Source organism: Nothobranchius furzeri, chromosome 1 (assembly GCF_043380555.1).
Source record: "Nothobranchius furzeri strain GRZ-AD chromosome 1, NfurGRZ-RIMD1, whole genome shotgun sequence".
NCBI classification, from domain to species: domain Eukaryota; kingdom Metazoa; phylum Chordata; class Actinopteri; order Cyprinodontiformes; family Nothobranchiidae; genus Nothobranchius; species Nothobranchius furzeri.
Genome location: NC_091741.1, coordinates 93,133,780 through 93,157,542, shown reverse-complemented (window position 1 = coordinate 93,157,542; position 23,763 = coordinate 93,133,780). Strand labels below are relative to the sequence as shown.

The 23,763-nt window shown below is 39.7% G+C and overlaps 1 protein-coding gene and 1 pseudogene across 1 annotated transcript; both read left to right on the top strand.

Moving 5' to 3' along the window:
* Positions 1-10,604: 10,604 nt before the first annotated feature.
* On the top strand, positions 10,605-12,021 carry LOC107374107 (protocadherin gamma-B4-like). The gene has a single exon (XM_015942260.3). The coding sequence runs from the start codon at positions 10,780-10,782 to the stop codon at positions 11,884-11,886; it is 1,107 nt and encodes a 368-aa protein (XP_015797746.3). The 5' UTR covers positions 10,605-10,779; the 3' UTR covers positions 11,887-12,021.
* A 1,164-nt stretch (positions 12,022-13,185) lies between these two features.
* Positions 13,186-23,400, top strand: LOC107374104 (protocadherin gamma-A12-like; annotated as a pseudogene).
* The last annotated feature ends 363 nt before the right edge of the window (positions 23,401-23,763 follow it).

The following is a 23,763-nucleotide window of genomic DNA, read 5'->3' as shown; positions in this document are numbered from 1 at the left end:
CGGAGTTTTACAAGTTAATTCCTCAATAGGAATTTCTTCCCACTCGCCGTCCGATATGACAATAGCGTCTGAAAATAAAGATGTTAAACCAGAAAGAGAAAAAAAGATTTGCGTCTTAAGTTAAAAACTTACCCGTCATCTTAGCTTGTTACACCTCAAATCACGACTCCGAAAATGCGGTTTTACATTTTATACAGCTGTTTAAAAAAATCTTGAATAGAAAACGGTTGCGATTGGTCGAAAAAAAATGTTTATAAACAATACATAGTCATTTGCTTTGTTGTATAGGTAGACAAATGTCTGAATGGGTGTTTAGAGTTGTGTGTGTGTGTGTGTGTGTGTGTGTGTGTGTGTGTGTGTGTGTGTGTGTGCGTGTGTGTGCGTGTGTGCGCGTGTGTGTGTGTGTGTGTGTGTGTGTGTGTGTGTGTGTGTGTGTGTGTGTGTGTGTGTGTGTGTGTGTGTGTGCGTGTGTGCGTGCAGATCCAAAAAAATAATACCGGACCGGTTTTGTACCGGACATTTCTTCCTGAAATCGCTTATGAAAAATCTGTTGCGTTGTCAAGCCAATCTCATCATGTCTCAATTCGAACGTTGTTTTTAGCAGAGGAAGGCTATATTCAAAACACGTATCCATCGGTTCTTCTTCTTCGCTCGTGTGTAAATCCGTTTACGACATGCATGTGCCTTAGTTTAACTATTCTGAGAGGTATGACATTAAAGGTTTGACCAGAGGTACGTCTGCTCTGAGACTTTACTAATCCACCCCTCCCAAAAAACAAACCTCATAAACAGCTTTTTATTTATTTCAGCTGTTATAGGTCCTACAAAAAGGATCAAATCTTTTCTTTGAGGCAGGAAGCAATGTGTGTGTGTGTGTGTGTGTGTGTGTGTGTGTGCGTGTGTGTGTGTGTGTGTGTGTGTGTGTGTGTGTGTGTGCGTGTGCGTGCGTGCGTGTGTGTGTGTGTGTGTGTGTGTGTGTGTGTGTGTGTGTGTGTGCGTGCAGATCCAAAAAAATAATACCAGACCGGTTTTGTACCGGACATTTCTTCCTGAAATCGCTTATGAAAAATCTGTTGCGTTGTCAAGCCAATCTCATCATGTCTCAATTCGAACGTTGTTTTTAGCAGAGGAAGGCTATATTCAAAACACGTATCCATCGGTTCTTCTTCTTCGCTCGTGTGTAAATCCGTTTACGACATGCATGTGCCTTAGTTTAACTATTCTGAGAGGTATGACATTAAAGGTTTGACCAGAGGTACGTCTGCTCTGAGACTTTACTAATCCACCCCTCCCAAAAAAACAAACCTCATAAACAGCTTTTTATTTATTTCAGCTGTTATAGGTCCTACAAAAAGGATCAAATCTTTTCTTTGAGGCAGGAAGCAATGTGTGTGTGTGTGTGTGTGTGTGTGTGTGTGTGTGTGTGTGTGTGTGTGTGTGTGTGTGTGTGTGTGTGTGTGTGTGTGTGTGTGTGTGTGTGTGTGACAGTGAAAACAAAATGTGACACTAAAGGCAGGAGGCGATGGTTAAGCTTAAACTGCTGATGATGACGAACCAAAGATGCTGTTCACCTAAATAGCTCTTTGAAACAATAGCAAGTCATTTGCTTTTGTGAATTGTTTCCATGCCGACTAGGTTAGAATGAACCAAATCTTTGTTTTAAAACTTCCCCGCCACCTGCAAAAAAAAAAGGAAGTCATTTGCTTTGTCAGAAGTCGCTGGCCGTGTAAAATTGTTTAGAATGAGCTTTAAGAAAGCTCAACAGATCTTTGTTGAACCAACTTCCCGCCACTCTTTCAATTCAGCCCACCTGCAAAACAATACAGAGTCATTTGCTTTGTGAGTTGTCGACTAAAAGCGTCACACTGAGGTAAGGATCAACTTTTATTCTTATAGGCTTGAGTATGCAGGGTGGTTTACAATAGAACCATAAATGGTTTAGGATGGCAAACCATTGCTTTTCTGAAGTGAGAGAAATGTATGAATGGTGTTTAGAGTTGGTAACAGAGAGAGTCAGACATTTTCTGAAAGGGGAAAGTGCTTTAAATGTGTGTGTAAGTGTGTGTGTGTGTGTGTGTGTGTGTGTGTGTGTGTGTGTGTGTGTGTGTGTGTGTGTGTGTGTGTGTTTACAGCCTCTGATGATTCATCCATTATTTGAGGTGCTGCTAGACAGAAAGTTTTACACAATAGTTTTAGTTCTGGTCAAAAAGTGTCAGTGAGCTGCATGTAAATAACACATTTAAACACAAAGTTTAAGACTGAACATACGAAATCCAACGTGAACATATGCCAGATGGCTGAGTAAATCAAAGAGAGTATTAATGACATAGACAATGTGTCACTCTGAAGAGTTTGTGTGTGTTCAGCAAAAGGCTGCAAAAGTTCTTGCATTGACTTCAGCTTATGCCACTCACTCGAGAGCAAGCAGACCATCCCATCTTGTTTGCTACTTCACAAACAGATTCTTTAACTTTGAGGAGACGTACAACCATTTCATAAGTACTTGACCAGCGTGTGGGGCTGTCATTCACAGCAGTTAGGCCGCACTCATCCACTGTCAGTGAGCCATGTCATGTTAGATATAACTCATTTTTTCTTAGAGCTCGGCTTTTCACCATTTGGACAGATCTGAGCTTTTAAAGAGTTATACACAATAGGATTACACTCAGAAGGGAGGGGGGCTGTGGGAACCGCTGGGTAACACAATAAGAAACTTCACACGCCATTACACACATTAGCCTATGACGTGGGGAATCATGGACATCTGGACGTTCAACAATACGCCATTGATGATGCGGCGTGGGGGGTCTAGGCCATCTGGACGATTAACAATACACATGTCCATTTGATTAATGATACGGAAGGGGGGGCAAAGATTGAACAATACACCTGTCCATTTGATTAATGATAGGAAGGGGGGGCAAGGTCAAGGGTCAAATGAACAATAGGACTGAAAGGTCAAAAAGGTCAAAGAACAATAGACCTGTCAAAAAGTTTGACGAAAGGTATCTTATAATTCTCTCTTACATTTGATTAACATTTTAAGTTTGTACTAATATCACTAATCCTAGTCTAAAGAATATCTGTATATATCCATATATAAATCAGTAGAATTTAATTATTTCATTAACATGTTCAGTAGTAAGCTACTGAAAATGCAAATAAAATTAAATTTTTACGGGTAACAATAAAATGGTGGCGTATATATTTTCTCATGTAAGGGTTGGCAACATAATCCAGTCTTAATTGATTCTAATATACAAGCATCTGGGAATTACATGCTACAACAGCTTGCCATACATCTCCTGCGTAGCAACCATCGACATATACATATATGGACAATGGGTTTCCATATACTCCAATAACACGTTTTTGAAGAAAAATGGGAGGTGGCCACCATCACCATTTTGACCGTGTCACAGGTTCCGTCAAGCCCAGACAATTCCACAAAAGGGAAGAGAGGTGAAGCTGAGGGTGGGGCTGTAAGGCTGGGATCAACTGACAACACCTGGTAAAACTAGCTACAAGCTAACCCAAAGCTAACGCAGAGGTGGGAGCTAAGCTAATGGAGGTAGCAACCTAGCTACAACCGGAGTTAACTGTGCACAACACCAGAGCTTCTGAGTCAGCGATACACCGGGCTGACCGCTGGGTAAAACCGGGTGGAACACAAAGGTCTCCCGAGAGCTCCACAAGCCGGCAGCCGCACAGCAGACAAGTGCCGCTGAGATCTGAGATGCGCAGAGCTGCCGCTGGGGAGAACCGGGTGGAAAGGTTTCCATCCCAGAGCTCCACAAGCCGGCAGCCCACGCAGCAGACAGGAGCCGCGATCAGACAGAGATGCACTGAGCTGCGGGGAGGGGAGAACCGGCGGGAAAACATCGGTTTCCATCCCAGAGCTCTACAAGCCGGCAGCCCGCGCAGCAGACAGAAGCCGCGATCAGACAGAGATGCGCCGAGCTGCGGGGAGGAGAGAACCGGGTGGAAAACATCGGTCTCCCGAGAGCTCCACAAGCCGATAGTCGCAACCCAGCTCCACCAACATGTTATATTTCAACACATTTTCTAAAGTGCAGCATTATGTTAAATGCACTGGCTTTTACCCTATTACATTTAACTTTCATGGTTAAACAGTACACGTTAAAATCTAAGCTCAGCTCGGCAGTGACCTAAAATACATAAATATAATTTTACTTACCGAAAAAAATGAAGTGGTGACTCCTTGGACGCTCTATTAGTGCAATTAATGCCACAGCAAGTCATTTTGTCCAACAATTGCACGAATAGTATCCAAAAAAGAATACACAAATGCACAACTAATGGTCTAAGTTGAGAGACTGAAACTGACAGAACAGTTTTCAGGAGACCGAGGCTCTACTGAGGCCTTTCCCCGGAGCTAGCTCTGTGGTCACGTAGGTCTGATGCTCATTAATTATACAGAATTTTAGGCTTTTAATACACAAACAGAAGAGTGAGAAAAAATTCACCCCCCTCAGAGTTGTCATGAGTGTAAACTAGATAATTTAAACAAAAAACATGTTTTGGTACCAGGCTGTAAACATGTTTATTTCTGCTGTGAAATTGGTATTTTTAACATGGGAGTCAATGAGGATTTGCTCGCTTCTGACACCAACCCCCAGCAGATGAGGGTGGAACTGCATTTTATTTCACTTCCGCTTTTGCTTCAATTTTTCACCCGCATTGTGGGGGCTTGGGTTAAACGCATTCCCCAAACCATGTCAAGGGCAGCCATATTGAACAGATTTTTCTGGAACGTCGTTCATGGTAGAGAGAAAACGTCATGACGTAGTTGACGTACGAATGTGTAGCTTGAAAAAAAAACACTCAAAAATAATAAATAATGAAGCATCATTTACTCTCAACTTTTGAGCCATGCACAATTATAACTGCTTTAAATTGTTAAGAGAGCAGAAAAGTTTTGAGTTCTTTAAACTTGCTGAGAAATTTCAATTGATATGTCCACAAACTTTATAGGTCAGGTTGACTGTTGGGGTTTACAGTGAGTCCTGCAAAAATGCTTAGTTTTCTATATTTAGACCATATTATCCATGTCAATGATTCTGTTTAGATTTGTGGATGTGTAATGAAATTTTATATAAAAATCTACACATTTCAGTTTGTTTACAAAGTTCTCTCTGTTTGTATTTTTGACTTATTCATTGTTTTAAAATAAAGCCTTTGAAAGCCAGTGACATATTCTGTTATCTTTCTATAAGATATTTTTAAGCTTAGTTGAATTTTTGCTCATGCGTTTTTCCTGCGTAATCCAGAGTTTAGCAGCTGTACCTGCTTGCCTATACAGCGAGTCCCAGTAACATCCTGATTGCTCACTTTCTCTGTTAAACTGAGATTGGAATGGTTGAGAAGCTGCTGAACTCTGAAAAAGAGGGAAAAAGAACAACTTTACACAATCAGCATGAGAAAGCTAGATGCATGACTTTAGCTTGAAATAAAGAGAGATGCCTTAAGATCATTTTGTTGTTTTGTTTATTTAAAACATTTTGGTGTTTTGCTATTGTTAAAAAAAATTGTGTTGTTTTTACAACATTTCTAAACTTGTGTGGTGATCATAAGCATTCCAGTGTGGGGCTGGGCTCTTCCAGACCTGAAGCTCTGAAATTTTAAAAGTGAATATACGGTCATTAGTGTTATATCCTTTTGTCAGCTAATAATCAATCTGATGCTTTTATAATCTCACAATGCACAAATGCCCTATTTGATATTTTATTATCACACTTTAAAGAATTTTAATCACTTAAATCTTCATACACACAGTTTGATCCTTTTATAATTACATGCAATAAAGATCACTGATTTTCTGATTAGTGTGTTTACTCAGAGAAGAGAGCACATTTACATATCCTCTTAGTGGTTAGTATAAAACCTTGGACCAGTCGGAGATAGGCTTCAGTTGAGCTCCTGAAGGGTCCTCTGAAGGTGGTGTACGGTTGGTACAGGTTTAATAAATGATCAGTGAATCACTTGTAACTTAACAATTCTCTTTATCGATTTTCATTTTTCACCTGTAGGTACATTTATTAGTGAAAACCAGTTTAGTGGTATGTTTTTGTGTGAACTCAGTTCCAAATTTTAGGGATTTTATAAACTAATTTGCTTTTAAGGAACCACGTAACAGTGAAAACATTTAATCAGAAAACATTACTGATTTAAATGCCGTTTTGCACAAGTAATTTAGCATAAAGTGCAGTTAAAATGCAACTCCTTAAAAACCTGTTGTTAATTTTTAGATAGGAAAATTGTTGCATTAACAGATCATTTTGGTGAAATGCTCATATAGGTAAACCATGAACAGGGATTCACATGTAAAATCTACTTATTTTTTGAGAGGAAAAGTGTGATGCACTACCACCTTTTCTTAGTTATTTGCATAAAGTTATTTAAGTTATATAAAGCATAAATTAAGTGGGTTCAGCACTGAAACCTGAAGAAAATAATCTATTCAGTAGTTGGTTATTTACATTTAGTGTTGTGACATTTATCTGAAAATAAAATATATAGTTCTAACTGCATTTCATCAAGGTCTTTTTTTTCTAAACTGGAGGACAAACAATCGAACATCCTTGTGGTTGTGTTTTAAAATGGGGAGCAGTTTCACTGAAATGGTGTGAGATAACATGTTCGGCTTTGTTCAGGATGTCTGTTGTTTGAGAGCCTTTGACATCTAACTGTCTAAATATTTTGGCATGTTGTGCTGAACAAGTAAATAGGCACAGAGAATTATAATGTTGCTATTGCAGTGCTCTCCAGAAACCTTTATCATGGCCACAGTCACTCACTGCTGTTTGTTGCTGCTCCCTCTGCAGGATAGGAGACCTGAGTGCTGAGCAGAGGCGCCATCTGCTGGTTAAACTAGCACAGCACCTAATTTAAAAGTTGCTACAAAAGCTTTTCTAGTAAATAATAGTTTATCTTTCCACACTAAAATATGTATGAAGCAATAGGTAATATTTATTTAAGTTAGAATATGACAGATTTTAACCAGTTCTTTTTAAATAAGGAAAACTAAAGCAGAAAGCACTGTGCATGTTTGCCTTTGGTTTCTTTTATGTACATTTTTAACACAAGGATTTTTAATTGATGCAATATAAACTGGCATCACCATATGTAATCAATAAAAGTAACAACATGATATGGCCGGTTGACTAATGTCATTCTTTCCCAGTTAGTTTGTTTTCTCATTTTCTTTGTTTGTCAGGGACATTGCATGGTATTCAATTGTACCAGAATTAGCCATAAGCTAACTTGCATCTGTAGTCCCTGGGCAGGAGGAAATAAAATACAAAAGAAAGGTAATTTAAGCAATTTTGCCAGGCTTGAGTATTTCAAAATCTGCTCAGTTACTGGGATTTTCACGCACAACCATTTCTGGGCTTTACAAAGAATGGTGTGAAAAGGGAAAAGCATCCAGTCTGCGGCAGTCCTGTGGATGAAAATGTCTTGTTGATGTTAGAGGTCAGAGGAGAATGGGCCGACTGATTCAAGCTAATAGCAGAGCAACTTTGACTGAAATAACTACTTGTTACAACCAAGGAATGGAGCAAAGCATTTGTGAAGCCACAACACGCACAACCTTGAGGTGGATGGGCTACAACAGCAGAAGATCCCACCAGGTACCACTCCTCTCCACCACAAATTGGAAAAAGAGGCTTCAATTTGCCCGAGCTTACCAAAATTGGACAGTTGAAGACTGTAAAAATGTTGTGTGGTCTGATGAGTCTCGATTTCTGTTGAGACATTCAAATGGTAGAGTCAGAATTTGGTGTAAACAGAATGAGAAGATGGATCCATCATGCCTTGGCTGGTGGCTGTATAATGGTGTGGGGGATGTTTTCTTGGCACACTTTAGGCCCCTTAGTGCCAATTGGGCATTGTTTAAATGCTACGGGCTACCTGAGCATTGTTTCTGACCATGTCCATCCCTTCATGACCACCATGTACCCATCCTCGGATGGCTACTTCCAGGAGGATAAGGCTCCATGTCATAAAGCTCCAATCATTTCAAATTGGTTTCTTGAACATGACAATGAGTTCACTGTACAACAATGGCCCCCACAGTCACCAGATCTCAACCCGATAGAGCGCCTTTGGGATGTGGTGGAACGGGAGCTTTGTGCCCTGGATGTGTATCCCACAAATCTACATCAACTGCAAGATGCTATCCTATCAATATGGGCCAACATTTCTAAAGAATATTTTCAGCATCTTGTTGAATCAATGCCACGTAGGTTTAAGGCAGTTCTGAAGGCGAAAGGGGGTCAAACACTGTATTAGTATGGTGTTCCTAATAATCTTTTGAATATATATATATATATATATATATATATATATATATATATATATATATATATATATATATACAATTTTTTAATTTTATTTATTTATATATATGTTTTTAGAGTGCCATGCTGAAGCAGTATTTTTTCCATTTGGGCCTTTGGTTCAACTGGAAGTTGCACTTTAATTCTGACATGAACAGGTTATTCATAAATGTATTTCTCTGGTAAATTTCAAATAAGTGACCAAAATGTCATAGTCTGAAACAATAGTCTAATAAAGTTTCACATTACAAAATGTCAGTAAATTTAATGAATTCTATTACATGTGCTTAAAACTAGTGATTACATTTTCTAATCAGCATAACCAATCAATTTTTACTGGAATTTTCTTTATCAGACTTCTGACAAGAAAAGAAAAACTGTGAAATTGTCAAGGTTGTGGGGAGTTTCCTGACCCAAGACATGCAGATTCACACTAGGAGATGGAGGTAAGTGAAAACAAAAATGTTTTATTTTGTAAGGGAAACTAAAGGTGCACTGCCAGACGTGGCGGTAATGATGAGCAGAGCTCTGGGGCTGGGTCTGCTGAGACAAACAATGGTCACGATTGGGCAGAGTAGAATGCTAGGAGGTATTTGTTTCTGTAGGTCTTACGGTAGGATTGAGATCCAAAATATTGAGGGGGGAGTCAGGACTAGGGTGAGCTGGGGAGGTGGGAATGTGGAATCCAAGGGAGGTGAGCGGTGGGAGAGCGGGTCGGTCCAGTCATGGAGGGAGGTCAAGCTTGAAGGTGAAATCCAGGTTATTGCAGAATTGGTCTGTGGTGAGAGTTCCTGGGGAGGACAAGGCAGGGTACATTCAAAACAACAATTGATAGTGAGCACAAGGCAAAATACTAAAGCTATAGTTATCTCTGTAATGACAAGAGCTACCCAAAGTGCGTAATCATCGGCAAAGTGAAGTGATCTCCCAGCTCCTTATATCCTGGACCGGTTGATTAGGAGTTGACTGCAGCTGGCCCTCTCCAGAATCGCCCACCTGCAGAGACTGAGGCAAGGTGAACAGAATTGTGCAGCACTCACCCCAGATCCTGACAGAAATATGCCATACAAAATACTGGTTTTACAGTAAAAAATCTAATTGATTTTATTCTCTGAAAAAAAATTAAGAAATATAAAACCTTCCACACCCATTATGGCTTAGTTTACCCTGGGGATCTTTAATGTTTCAGGGATAAACGTCTACTAATTTAATGGCAACAATGAGAAATTTCTTTTGAGTATTTGTTTTGCATCCTTGTCAAGATGTTACATCTGATTTTAAGTGGATCTGTGAAGGTACAAATGTTCACACTATCTTATTGGCAGCGGTATGAAGGGTTGTCATTGACTTCAATGCCCTTGCACAGCTTTGTTGTGTACAACTTGCAAGTGACTACCTTTTAATTGTAAATAGTGAAATGGCGAGTTGCTTTTATGTCTGTAATATGATGTGTTTATCCATTTGTTTCACATTGTGTTGTCAAACGTCATAGTGAGTCGTTGATTTCGTTCACTTTAAGTTTGTTTAAACTAATTAATCTCAATATTTCTATTGGCACAACTGAGAAAAGTCTTAGTACGATTTTGTATTTTATGGTAAACAACTGAACCCAGATGTTCGCAGGAGTCAAGCGTTTACTTCAGAATAAGCTGAAACATGGGCAAACCCTTATTCTTGCAGCTAAAGCTTTATTTCGCTGTCTGTGGTCCTGAAATCCCCCCGTTGCTTTAAATTGCGGAGCCGACACTATTACTGTTAGAAACCACTGTTAATATTTGAATTGCTTCATGTGTATTGCCTTTATTCTAATAACAATTCTGATACAGTTAAAACTGATCAATGTTGTGGGGAAAATTGTTTATTGTCGAATTTGTTATTTCATGATTATTTTAATAAACAAATAAAAAAAGTTTCTTGGTAATTTTGGTTTATAAATCAACAGCAATTACGTGAACAAAACATCAAAAATAATAAATTCCTATCAGGTGTTTTGGAAATTTGTGAAAATGTTGCTCACGTTTTTCCTGTTTAATAATAAAATAAAATGAAAAAACAAATGTTTTTGTTCAATTATGCTATCGTTAAAACAGAAGGAGGTCATATTTATCGTGTTTTATCAATCGATGTTCTGATAAATAGTCTGTCTGCTTTAGACCCCTCTATTAGGTAACGATGTGGAGAGTTTAGAGGTGTCTCCCGAAGATGTAAATGTGAAAGGCGACTCGAGGTGCCGCTGTTGGCTAATCTAAAAGTGGAGCAGACTTCTCCACCCTCTCTCATAGCTTTTGTAGACAGACATTATTCAGTAAAAACCCATGCAACCTATTTCCAACATCGCTGCTGCTAGTGGTTAGTCGGCTATTCTGTAATCGCCTTTTTGTAGTTCGTATGCAGACTCTGAACGTGACGCTGACCGAGGATGGAAGACAAAGGATTTTCAGCGTTTGGTCTGATCCTCTGCTTTGTTTCCTTTATGGCGATCCACCTTGTTCATGGAGATCTGAGCTACTCGTTTCCAGAGGAGCTGAGTCGAGGATCTGTTATCGGAAATATAGCCAAGGATCTAAGTCTGGATCTGAGAGCTTTATCTGAGCGAAAGGCCCGTGTGGATTTTGAGGGGAGTCGGAAGAGCTACTGTGACGTTAACATGAACACCGGAGATTTGATGACATCGGAGAGGATCGACAGAGAAAGCCTTTGTGGAAAGAAGCCTGCGTGCGTGATTAAAATAGATTTGGTGTTAGAAAACCCTTTAGAGCTGCATCGTGTGAGTCTGCATGTGCAGGATGTGAACGACAACTCACCAAAATTCAAAAAGAATTTGATTGAATTTGAAATAAGTGAATCTGCGGAAAGAGGGAACCGCTTCTCCGTTGAGGAGGCTCATGACGCAGATATAGGTCAAAATGGTGTGCAAAGGTACGTTCTGCAGAAGAATGACAATTTTATTTTGGTAGTGGAAAACAAAAGAGTAGAACTGGTTTTAGAGAATAAACTTGACCGAGAGAAACATAAGGAAATAAATTTGCTGCTGACAGCTTTAGATGGTGGATCTCCTCAGAGATCAGGTACAGTAGTCATTCACGTCACTGTGCTGGATGCTAATGATAACGCCCCAGTGTTCAGTCAGGAGGTTTATAAAGCCAGTCTGCCTGAAAACTCTCCCTCTGAAACCGCAGTGGTTACTATTAGTGCGACTGATGCAGACGAGGGCATTAATGGAGATGTGACTTATGATTTTGGTCATCTTTCTGAAGAAAATGTAAATGTGTTTTCTATCGATTCTAAAACTGGAGAAATTAGGGTAAAAGGTGTAATTGACTTTGAGGAAATTAATTTGTATGAAATGAGCATTGAAGCTAAAGATGGGTTAGGCCTGACCTCTTATGCTAAAGTAATAATAGATGTTACAGACATAAATGATAATGCACCTGCTATCTACATAGTCCCTGTCCAATCCGGTACCCGAGAACGTACCACCTGGTACAGAGGTGGGCATCATCAACGTGCAGGACAGAGACTCTGAGAAGAACCGTCAGGTCCGCTGCTCCATCCAGCAGAACGTTCCTTTTAAGTTGGTTCCGTCTATCAAAAACTATTATTCTCTGGTGACCACAGGGCAGCTGGACCGTGAACTAGTGTCTGATTACAACATTACAATCAGTGCCACTGACGAGGGCTCTCCACCTCTGTCCTCCTCTAAAACTGTTCAGTTATCTGTAGCTGACATCAACGACAACCCACCTGTGTTTGAGGAGCAGTCCTACAGCGCTTATGTGAGTGAAAATAACAAACCTGGCTCCACTTTATGTTCCGTTAGTGCTCGAGACCCGGACTGGAGACAAAACGGTACCGTGATTTATTCCCTGTTACCTGCTGAGGTGAACGGCGCGTCGGTGTCCTCCTTTCTATCAGTTAACGGAGACACGGGGGTGATCCACGCTGTCAGGTCGTTTGATTATGAACAGCTGAGGAGTTTTAAAGTCCACGTGATGGCCAGAGACAACGGTTCTCCTCCTCTCAGCAGCAACGTGACCGTTAGTGTGTTCGTATCAGATGTGAATGACAACTCTCCTCAGATACTGTACCCCGCCCCGGAGGGCAGCTCCTTCATGACCGAGCTGGTCCCCAAAGCTGCACACGGAGGCTCTCTGGTGTCCAAAGTGATAGCGGTGGACGCGGACTCTGGACAGAACGCCTGGCTGTCCTATCAGATAGTCAGATCCACTGATCCGGGACTTTTCACTATCGGTGTGCACAGCGGAGAGATCAGGACGCAGCGGGACATTTCTGAATCTGACAGCATGAAACAGAACCTGATTGTAGCAGTGAAAGATAACGGACAGCCCTCTCTGTCTGCCACCTGTGCCATGTATTTACTGATTTCTGATAACTTGGCTGAGGTGCCAGAGCTGAAAGATATTTCTTATGATGACAAGAACTCCAAACTGACCTCATATCTGATCATTGCACTGGTGTGTGTGTCCACCTTCTTCCTGACCTTCATCATCATCATCCTGGGTGTGAGATTTTGTCGCAGGAGAAAGCCCAGACTGTTGTTTGATGGAGCAGTGGCCATTCCTGGAGCTTATCTCCCTCCAAATTACGCAGATGTTGATGGAACAGGAACTTTACGCAGCTCCTACAACTATGACGCCTACCTGACAACAGGATCTAGAACCAGTGACTTTAAGTTTGTGTCATCTTACAATGACAACACGCTGCCTGCTGACCAGACTCTGAAGAAAAGTCCCTCTGAGTTTGAGGATCCCTTTGAAGGATTTAATACATCAGAAGAGGTAGGGCATTTTAGAGCATGCTTTTTATTCTTTACCACTTGAATGGCTTTGCTCATCCAACCTATTTTATTTACACGTAAGTTGTCATAAATGTTGCTCAGCTCTACTGGCAATCTAATAGTTTTTATGTTATTATCTTATGAAGACTAGAACGAAATGCTCAACTTCTTCACTTCATCCATTCACGACTGATTGTGTGAAATCGATTTACAGAAATAATTACGTTTTTTGCATATTTAGAAGTAAATGTTTATACTAAAATTTCCATTCGTTTGGTGGTTGTATTGATGCCTATTTCCTGAACAGTACACAATATTTTTATTTAGTGCTCAGTGCTAAAATAGAATATGTGTTTTAATCCCTTTTTACATCAAGTTTACTAGCTCCGATGAAGTTTAAGCACATAACCTACAAACACAACATTTAAAATCTTAGCATTCATTTTGCTTTTTATTTTTCTTCTCATTTATTTTTGGGGTACCTTTCCGTGGTGCTGAAATAATGACGAGTATTTAACGATATAATTTCACTCACGTGGAACTGCCTAATTTGATTTATTTAAATCAGCTAGGAATATTTTTAAAAGATATTTTGTCTACTTGAGAACTGGGGAAAAGACCAGATTGGAATAAGAATGTTGCAACGTGACTATTAGTATTGAAAAAATCGGTCCCACCGTTTAATATCAACCCAACGTGCGTGTTATTTTTCTACATTAACACGATTTTTTTTGTTTGTTTTGTTTTGTCTGTGAAAAAAAAAAACAGGCCAGACTTTCCAATATTAAAAATGAGGATCCATGTCGCCTAACAGTTTAAAAAGGAAACTATTGTTTGATTCAGTACATTCGTATAACCGGCTCTCTTATTATTAATATTTTATTTTTTTTTTAAAGTAAACATTTTATAGTTTGCCAGCTTTTCTTTACACAAGCGTTTGCATCAAAATTACTCAAGAGGTCGCTGGTGACTGGCATACAACATTAAATCTTTACCACTCCACCCATTGTTGCAGAGGCTTTTCCAGCTTTGTCTTTGATGGTTTATTTCGGAACACTGCGGACATTTTTTCGTAAAAAATAGCTTCATTATTATACGTTTACTCGCACATATAAAATCGTTGCGCTGCGCTGCGGTTCTGCTCCTAACTGCTCGGCATGGAGGACAACGGGTTTCCAGCGCTACGTCTGATCTGCTTTGTTTCCTTTATGACGATCAACCTCGTTCATGGAGATCTGAGCTATTCGTTTCCCGAGGAGCTGAACAGAGGATCTATAATCGGAAATGTGGCGAAGGATCTCGGTCTTGATCTGAAAGAATTTTCTTCTCGGAAGGCTCGTGTGGATTTGGAAGGACCCCAGAAGCGCTTTTGTGACATAAACATGAATACTGGTGAACTGGTGACATCAGAGAAAATAGACAGAGAAAGCATTTGTGGAAAGAAACCTTCTTGTCTCCTCAGAATTGACCTGGTGTTGGAAAATCCCCTAGAGCTTCATCGCGTGAGTCTTCACATACAAGATATAAACGACAATTCACCTAAATTTAGAGTAAATTTGATCGAAATGGAAATCAGGGAATCAGCGGATAGAGGGAACCGCTTTCCGATCGAAGTGGCCCATGACGCAGATGTTGGTCAAAACGCCGTACAGAAATACGTCCTCCAAAAAAATGATAACTTTATTCTTGCAGTAAATAATAACAATGTAGAGCTGGTACTAGAAAACAAACTTGATCGAGAAAAACAAAAAGAAATGAATTTGCTGCTGACAGCTTTAGATGGAGGATCTCCTCAGAGATCAGGTACAGTAGTCATACACGTCACTGTGCTGGATGCTAATGATAACGCCCCAGTGTTCAGTCAGGAGGTTTATAAAGCCAGTTTGCCTGAAAACTCTCCTTTAGACACTCGAGTGGTCACAGTTAGTGCAGCTGATGCTGATGAGGGACTGAATGGAGATGTGACTTATGAATTTGGCCACATATCTGAGAATGATATAAATGTGTTTTTTATTAATCCAAAAACTGGAGAAATTAAAGTAATTGGTGCAATAGATTATGAGGACACAAATTCCTTTGAAACGAGTGTACAAGCCAAAGATGGGTTAGGGCTGACCTCTTATGCTAAAGTAATAATAGATGTTACAGACATAAATGATAATGCACCTGCTATCTACATAAAGTCCCTGTCCAATCCGGTACCCGAGAACGCACCACCTGGTACAGAGGTGGGCATCATCAACGTGCAGGACAGAGACTCTGAGAAGAACCGACAGGTCCGCTGCTCCATCCAGCAGAACGTTCCTTTTAAGTTGGTTCCTTCCATATTCTCTGGTGACCACAGGACAGCTGGACCGTGAACTAGTGTCTGATTACAACATTACAATCAGTGCCACTGACGAGGGCTCTCCACCTCTGTCCTCCTCTAAAACTGTTCAGTTATCTGTAGCTGACATTAACGACAACCCACCTGTGTTTGAGGAGCAGTCCTACAGCGCTTATGTGAGTGAAAATAACAAACCTGGCTCCACTTTATGTTCCGTTAGTGCTCGAGACCCGGACTGGAGACAAAACGGTACCGTGGTTTATTCCCTGTTACCTGCTGAGGTGAACGGCGCGTCGGTGTCCTCCTATCTATCAGTTAACGGAGACACGGGGGTGATCCACGCTGTCAGGTCGTTTGATTATGAACAGCTGAGGAGTTTTAAAGTCCACGTGATGGCCAGAGACAACGGTTCTCCTCCTCTCAGCAGCAACGTGACCGTGAGTGTGTTCGTATCAGATGTGAATGACAACTCTCCTCAGATACTGTACCCCGCCCCGGAGGGCAGCTCCTTCATGACCGAGCTGGTCCCCAAAGCTGCACACGGAGGCTCTCTGGTGTCCAAAGTGATAGCGGTGGATGCGGACTCTGGACAGAACGCCTGGCTGTCCTATCAGATAGTCAGATCCACTGATCCGGGACTTTTCACTATCGGTGTGCACAGCGGAGAGATCAGGACGCAGCGGGACATTTCTGAATCTGACAGCATGAAACAGAACCTGATTGTAGCAGTGAAAGATAACGGACAGCCCTCTCTGTCTGCCACCTGTGCCATGTATTTACTGATTTCTGATAACTTGGCTGAGGTGCCAGAGCTGAAAGATAATTCTTATGATGACAAGAACTCCAAACTGACCTCGTATCTGATCATTGCCCTGGTGTGTGTGTCCACCTTCTTCCTGACCTTCATCATCATCGTCCTGGGTGTGAGGTTTTGTCGCAGGAGAAAGCCCAGACTGCTGTTTGATGGAGCAGTGGCCATTCCCGGAGCTTATCTCCCTCCTAATTACGCAGACGTTGATGGAACAGGAACTTTACGCAGCTCCTACAACTATGACGCCTACCTGACAACAGGATCTAGAACCAGTGACTTTAAGTTTGTGTCATCTTACAATGACAACACGCTGCCTGCTGACCAGACTCTGAAGAAAAGTCCCTCTGAGTTTGAGGATCCCTTTGACACACTGGGTTCAACATTAGAGGTAGGACACTTTTCCCCGTTAAGTTCCAATTGCTCATTTAATATTGCCCCCCTTTTAAACGTCATAAATGCTTGTTTCTTCATTTAAATGCTTGTGTATTTATAATCTTCCAATTATAATATGCATTGTTGTCCCACTTTACATAATCATCATTCATCTGTGTATAATCCACACTTGGTAGGAACTTGTTTCTATTCATTTGTTGCTGTTTGCTTTTTCAAACAAAGCCACATTTTATAGTTTCTCTGTGGTTTTAGAATATTCCATAACATTTTTTTGCTGATTCCAAATCTATTGTACAGCTTTACATCACATCAACCACTATTATTACATTTTAAAAGTCACCATTTCAAAACTTTATTAACAGTTATTTCAGTACCTATTTCAAGTCATTTTCAAGCTACAAAGATGTTTTAGGTTTTTTCATATTTTGCTGTAAACTTTTGCTTTAAAATCACTTCTGAGAGAAAAATAATGCTAGAAAATCTCTGTCCATAATCCTGAAACCACTACATTCTCCCTTACTCTGGGTTCAATTCAATTCAAGTTTATTTGTATAGCGCCAAATCACAACAAGAGTCGTCTCAAGGCACTTCACATAATAAACATTCCAATTCAGGTCAGTTCATTAAGCCAATCAGAAATAATGTTTCCTATATAAGGAACCCAGCAAATTGCATCAAGTCACTGACGAGTGTCAGTGACTATACAGCAATCCTCATACTAAGCAAGCATAAAGCGTCAGTGGAGAGGAAAACTCCCTTTTAACAGGAAGAAACCTCCAGAGAATCCCAGCTCAGTATAAACAGCCATCCTCCACGACTCACTGGGGATCGAGAAGACAGAGCAGACACACACACACACACACACACACACACACACACACACACACACACACACACACACACACACACACACACACACACAGAGAGACAAGTAATGTATCTACAGTTATACTGTGATGTCTTAGTAAATATTCTATTTGGTGAAAGATAAACTATTGTATTTATCCTAGTGGATCTATAATTAAACGGGTAAACTAGTATTAGCACATCCAACGTCAAGGAAAGCAAAAAGTTATTATCAGGAGAGGGAGAATGTTTAAGTGGTTAGCAGCAGTGTGCTAGACGGTGGCCCCTTCCATGAGGCCATCACAGCTCAGCAGAATATCATTGTAGCTTCTTCTGGGGAGAAAAACACTTGGAGAGAAAATAAAGTTAACAGCTGAAATTGCAGAAAGTAATACAGTTAAAGAGCAGATAGTAGAAGAAGGTATAGTGTGGAAAGTGGTCAGTGTATCCTCCAGCAGTCTAAGCCTATAGCAGCATAACTACAGAGAAAACTCTGGATAATCTATCCTATTTAGATGGAGGCATGTTGGAGGCAGGGCAAGGGAGAGCCGTCTTTACCGACTGCACACTCCACCTCCCTCTACTCCCCCACTTGTCCTGATTTAGGCTAACATCAGATTTTAACCATAGGCCCCATCAAATAAAAATGTTTTAAGCCTATTCTTCAATGTAGACAAAGTGTCTGCCTCATGGACTAAGGCTGGGAGCTGGTTCCACAGGAGAGGAGCCTGATAACTAAAAGATCTGCCTCCCATCCTAATTTTAGATATTCTGGGAACCACCAGTAAACCTGCAGTCTGGGAGCAAAATGCTCGGTTAGGAACATATGGAACAATCAGATCACTTATGTATGATGGAGCTTGATTATTAAGAGCTATATATGTGAGAAGGAGGATCTTAAAATCTATTCTGAATTTAACAGGTAGACAATGTAGGGAAGCTAATTCTCATCAGAACTCTAGCTGGAGCATTTTGGACAAGCTGAAGACTTTTAACTACATTCTGTGGACTTCCTGAGAGTAATGAATTACAGTAATCTAGTCTTGATGTAATAAATGCATGAACTAGTTTTTCAGCATCACTCCTGGAAAGGATGCTTCTAATCTTAGCAATATTCCGAAGGTGGAAAAAGGAAATCCTACAAACCTGTTAAACATGGGATTTGAATGACATGTCCTGGTCAAATATAACACCAAGGTTCCTTACTTTGTTCTTGGAGATTAATGTAATGCCATTCAGGTCAGGCGATTGGCTAAGCAATTTCCTTTTCTGGATGTCTGGTCCAAAGATGAGAAATTCTGTCTAGTCTTGATTTAAAAGCAAAAAGTTTAGAGTCATCCTATTTTTTATGTCCTCAAGACAAGCCTGTAATCTACCCAACCGATTAGGTTCATCAAGGTTAATGGATAAATATAACTGAGTATTGTCAGCATAACAGTGGAAGTTTATCCCATGCTGTCTAATGATTTTACCAATTGGGAGCATATATATAGTAAAAAGAATTGGTCCAAGCACTGAACCCTGTGGTATTCCGCAAGTAACCCTGGAGTATGAAGACAATTTGTCATGTACATTTACAAAATGAAATCTGTCAGACAGATAGGATTTAAACCAGCCTAACACTGTTCCTTTGATCCCTACAAGATGTTCAAGTCTTTCTAAAAGAACATTGTGATCAACTGTGTCAAAGGCAGCACTGAGATTTAACAAGACTAGAACAGAAACAAGATTCTTATCTGAGGCCATGAGAATATCATTTGTAACTCTCACTAATGCAGTTTCAGTGCTGTGATACTCTCTAAAACCAGACTGAAATTCCTCAAACAGAGCATTAGTGTTTAAATGCTCACATACTTGGATGGCCACTATTTTCTCCAGGACTTTGGATAAAAATGGAAGGTTAGATATTGGTCTATAATTCAGTGGGTCATCTGGATCCAGAGAAGGCTTCTTAATTGAAGGTTTGATTACAGCAACCTTAAAATCCTGTGGTACATACCCATTTACTAAGGATAGATTGATTATATCTAGAATGGGGGCAGTAACCAAAGGAAATGCTTCTTTAAATAATTTGGTTGGGATTGGATCCAAAATGCAAGTTGAAGGTTTAGATGAAGCTAATATTTTTGATAACTCTGAAAGCTCAACTGGATCAAAACGGTTCAAGCACAGATGAAGTTCTGCAGTCACCTTTGATGCTGCCTCACTTACTGAGGAAGAAGAAATTGCATTAGGGAGGATGCTAAAGATTTTGTTTCTAATATAATTAATTTTACTTGTAAAAAATCCCATGAAGTCATTGCTGCTGAGGGCTAAGGGAATAGATGGCTCAGAGCTATGATTCTGTGTAAGTTTAGCAACTGTACTGAAAAGAAATTTAGGATTATGCTTATTCTCCTCAATCAATGCTGAGAAATAAGCAGTTCTAGTTTGTCGAAGCTTATTTTTATAAAGCACAAGACTATTTTTCCAGGATAGGTAGGCCTCCTCATGGTGCGTAGAGCGCCATTTTCTCTCCAATTTCCTAGAGTTTTGTTTTAAGGCTCGTAAATGAGAATTAAACCAGGGAGCCAACTTCCTGTCCCTAATTACCTTCTTTTTTAAAGGGGCAACATCATCTAATGCCACACTCTTGGGCACTCTTTTCTTGTCATGAATTACTGCAGCGGTTTCTCTCGTTTAATGCAACCTAACGCTTTAAACATTCATAAATGAGAACGTGGATGTGGAACTTGTGCCATATTTTTTTATGATTTAAAATGTAATTGAGTTTATGTAATTGTACATTTTTAATTATCTGATTCACTGGCTTCTGCTTTGATGTTGATGAAGATGCAAATCCAACCTTTTTCTAAATATAGGACTTAAATACCATACAAATCTATCTGCTCTTGACTCAAAGAAAAGCCATAATCTGCATAGTCCAGAAGTGATGCCAAAACTTTCAAACAAGCTGCCACCATCTTTGTTTTGGTCAGTAGCAGTAACATTCCACCCACCAAACCAATAAAGCACTATGATTGGCCCACCAAACCGATAAAGCACTGTGATTGGCCCACCAAACCTAAAAAGCACTGTGATTGGCTGGCCACAATAGTGGTCAGAACTGCTAAGGTACCAGTGGAGCGTCGCTAGACTAACATGCAAAGCAGAATCATTTTGCTTCTGCCAATATCTGTCTAGATTTCTAGTCTATGGATTTGCTACAAACTACTAATAAAACTGCCTGCCACAACTTTTTAAGCAAAAATAGTATTTTTTTTTTGTGTGTGTGTGTTCTAAAAGTCAGCAGACACAATATTTTCTGTACTTGTGGTTGCGAGTGATGGCATCAGTGACTCCGATTTAATGTCAAAGAAAGGCTTTTTTGGACAAAAAATGTTTACCATCACATAATCTCTAACTCATGCCCACACTTGTCTTCTGGTTTAAAATAAAGCGCTTTTGTTTAAAAACTTACAGGAAAACGGACCTTCATCATAAAGCACACCTTTTCATTTTAGAGAATCTGGGCAAAATTTGTTAAAACTGAAGTCTTAAAAATGTAAAATATGCATGTAAATGGATCATAGTATTTTTTATGTTATTCTAAAATGCAGAACAGGTGCCCCATCCATGCTATAACTGTTTGTTAATTAATTAATTAATTAATTAATTATTTTTTAACAGGAAGTGAGAAAACACAGAGATGCAGCTGCCCTCTGTTGGTGGGATGAGTATTCAGGACAAGCTGAAAATAAACAGAACTCAGCACATTTTCCCACAATTAAAACGTAATAAAAGAAAATGCACCCGCGAAACTCCTGAGCAACATTAATAAACAAACCCTATGACTGTCAATGAAGAACAAATAACAGGAGTTGAATGAACAGTTCTGATTAAAACAACAACACACATGACAAGCACTAATGCAGTTGTAACATCATGGATCAGTTGTTACTATAAGCAGCGCTTCTTAACGCTATCACAAACTTAAATCAAGTATTTCAGGTGGCCTCACCTCTCTGCCACATAGTTGATGAGTGTGTAGCAGAAAACAACCAGTTTTTAAGGAGAAGCTTTTGGTTCCCAAAATCTCTGTGATTCTGAGTTGCTGTGAAATTGAAGTTAAGAATAAGCTAAACGGCCTTGCTTGTCATTTTAAAAATGCTATACTGAATTTGTTAGCATACAACATTTTTATACGGTGACAGAGGTGTGTTCCAGTATTATTATTTGCAGAAAAAGTGCCAGCAACAGGTCAGAAACTTAAAACTGAACCCTCATTGCTGTGTTCTGGAGGTTAATACACCTTTAAAAATAGGGTTGGGTTTTTATTTTTGTGTTTTCAAAAAGCAAATGTTCTTGAAATGCTTTTTCAGTATTGCAGATGCCCTTTTTGAGTTGTTTTGATAGCTTACTGACCCTGCCCTTGTTATAAAGTAACCTTTGAGTTTGGATGTATTCAGCAGCTGTTTGGCTTTGTCAGTGTCGTACACTTTTGGCACAAGAAGTGTTTTAGCTGCAGCCAACATTATTTTGTGTCTACTGCTAATTAGTAGCTGAGAGGGTTTCAAATGATGGAAGGGAAGTGGTACAATCCAGCATTGCTAACTATTAGTGCACTGCTTTTTTCCAGAGTCTTACTTTTCTACTCTCTGCACATATTTTGTATTCTCTATTAGAAGGAGAAGTATGGGGTGATGATGATACCATAACACTCACAAAATCCTTTGAACTTTTTCAGCGATGCACTGCAGGATGGATGGGATGTCTGCTAAAGTCAAAGTTCTTTATTTGTCCCCTTTGGGAGAAACTTGGTTCAGAAAGAGGGGGGTTACACTGCACCACCATCCTTCACTCATCCAGACCATTACTGAAATAAAACAGTACATGCACAGATTAATAACAAAAATAAGGAGAAAATTAAGAAAGTGTAAAATAAAATAAATAAATAAAAACCTACAAAACAATGTATCTTAAAAGGAAATATACACGTTCATTTTTAACCTGCCTGCCTATAGACAACAGCATGTTCTACCAGATATGTTCATCTCATGCTTGATGTGCACTCATTGTTTTGGGAGAAATTTAGGGTTGTACCAGTTATGCTTACAGAGACGGACACTCTTCCTTTGTTGCAAGTTTAGTAAAACACCTTTAGTGTAAAACATGGCAGGGAGCTGTTAAAATACTGTCTGCCTGTCTGAGGATGGTCTTCTCAAACATCTCTGTGGTGTTAAGAGATCAGTTGAACCTATTATCTTCCCAGTTATCAGAGTTTAAATCTGAGTCTTTGACTTCACAGTCACGCTATGTTTCAGAGACAGTATAACAGCATGACTGTTTAAGTTTATTCACATCAATACTTTCTGTAGTACTAGTTCTATATCTTGTTTAGATTTAAACTTGAATATGTCAGAACCCACTTGGCCAAAGGGGAAGTCTGAGCCTTTGCTGGTTTTTGGGGGTCTTTGTCATTTGTTTTTGAAGCTTTGAACACTTTCTATTTTTTTTGTCAGAAGTCATTCTAGATCACTTCAGGAGCCATTGTCTGTTCACAATTCCCAGATGTGACTGATTTATGAGTTCTTATATGTTCTTCCTCATGAAAGGTGGAAAAACTGCACAGAGCACTTTGTAAACTATTCTGTAACAAAAATTTAACACCTTGGGTCCCAGTATTGTTGAATGACAAGTGGAACATCTCTCATTTGTCTGCCCAACCCTGATATATTGGGTTCTGCAAGACTTGAAAGTTCCTTATATGTTGCTTACGGCTTACTTCTCTCAACACATTCCAGCAAAGCGTTCTAACTGTGCGTGTGAGCTGAGCCCTTGACAATGTTTCTGGAAGTCCCATACTTTCTTCTGCTGTACAGGACACACATCATTCCACTGTAGCCACTGACATATGCACATGGGAGCTGAAGGCAGCGACTTTAATGCTTTTAACTGGTTTGTGGTAATTTAAAACTGTAACCTGTCTGCCAAAGATGCAAAAGGGTTTACCTAAAAAATATAATATTTAATAATATGAAAACAAAATTAGATACCTTTTTTTTATCAAACATTTTGTAAAGTTGTATTGTTAACCACTGATATAGTATTTTTGATCTATGATTCATTCACCTCTGGGTCTAATTTTTAACATTCTGATACATTTGCAAGATCACTGTCAGATAACATTTTTTTCCAAACTAAAGGTGTTTGGTAGTTAAAAGCCGATCATTGCAGATTTTACTCCTAA

What these genes read in the sequence shown, in the direction of transcription:
- LOC107374107 (XM_015942260.3), top strand. Translation starts at nt 10,780, where the DNA reads ATGGAAGACAAAGGATTTTCAGCGTTTGGTCTGATCCTCTGCTTTGTT.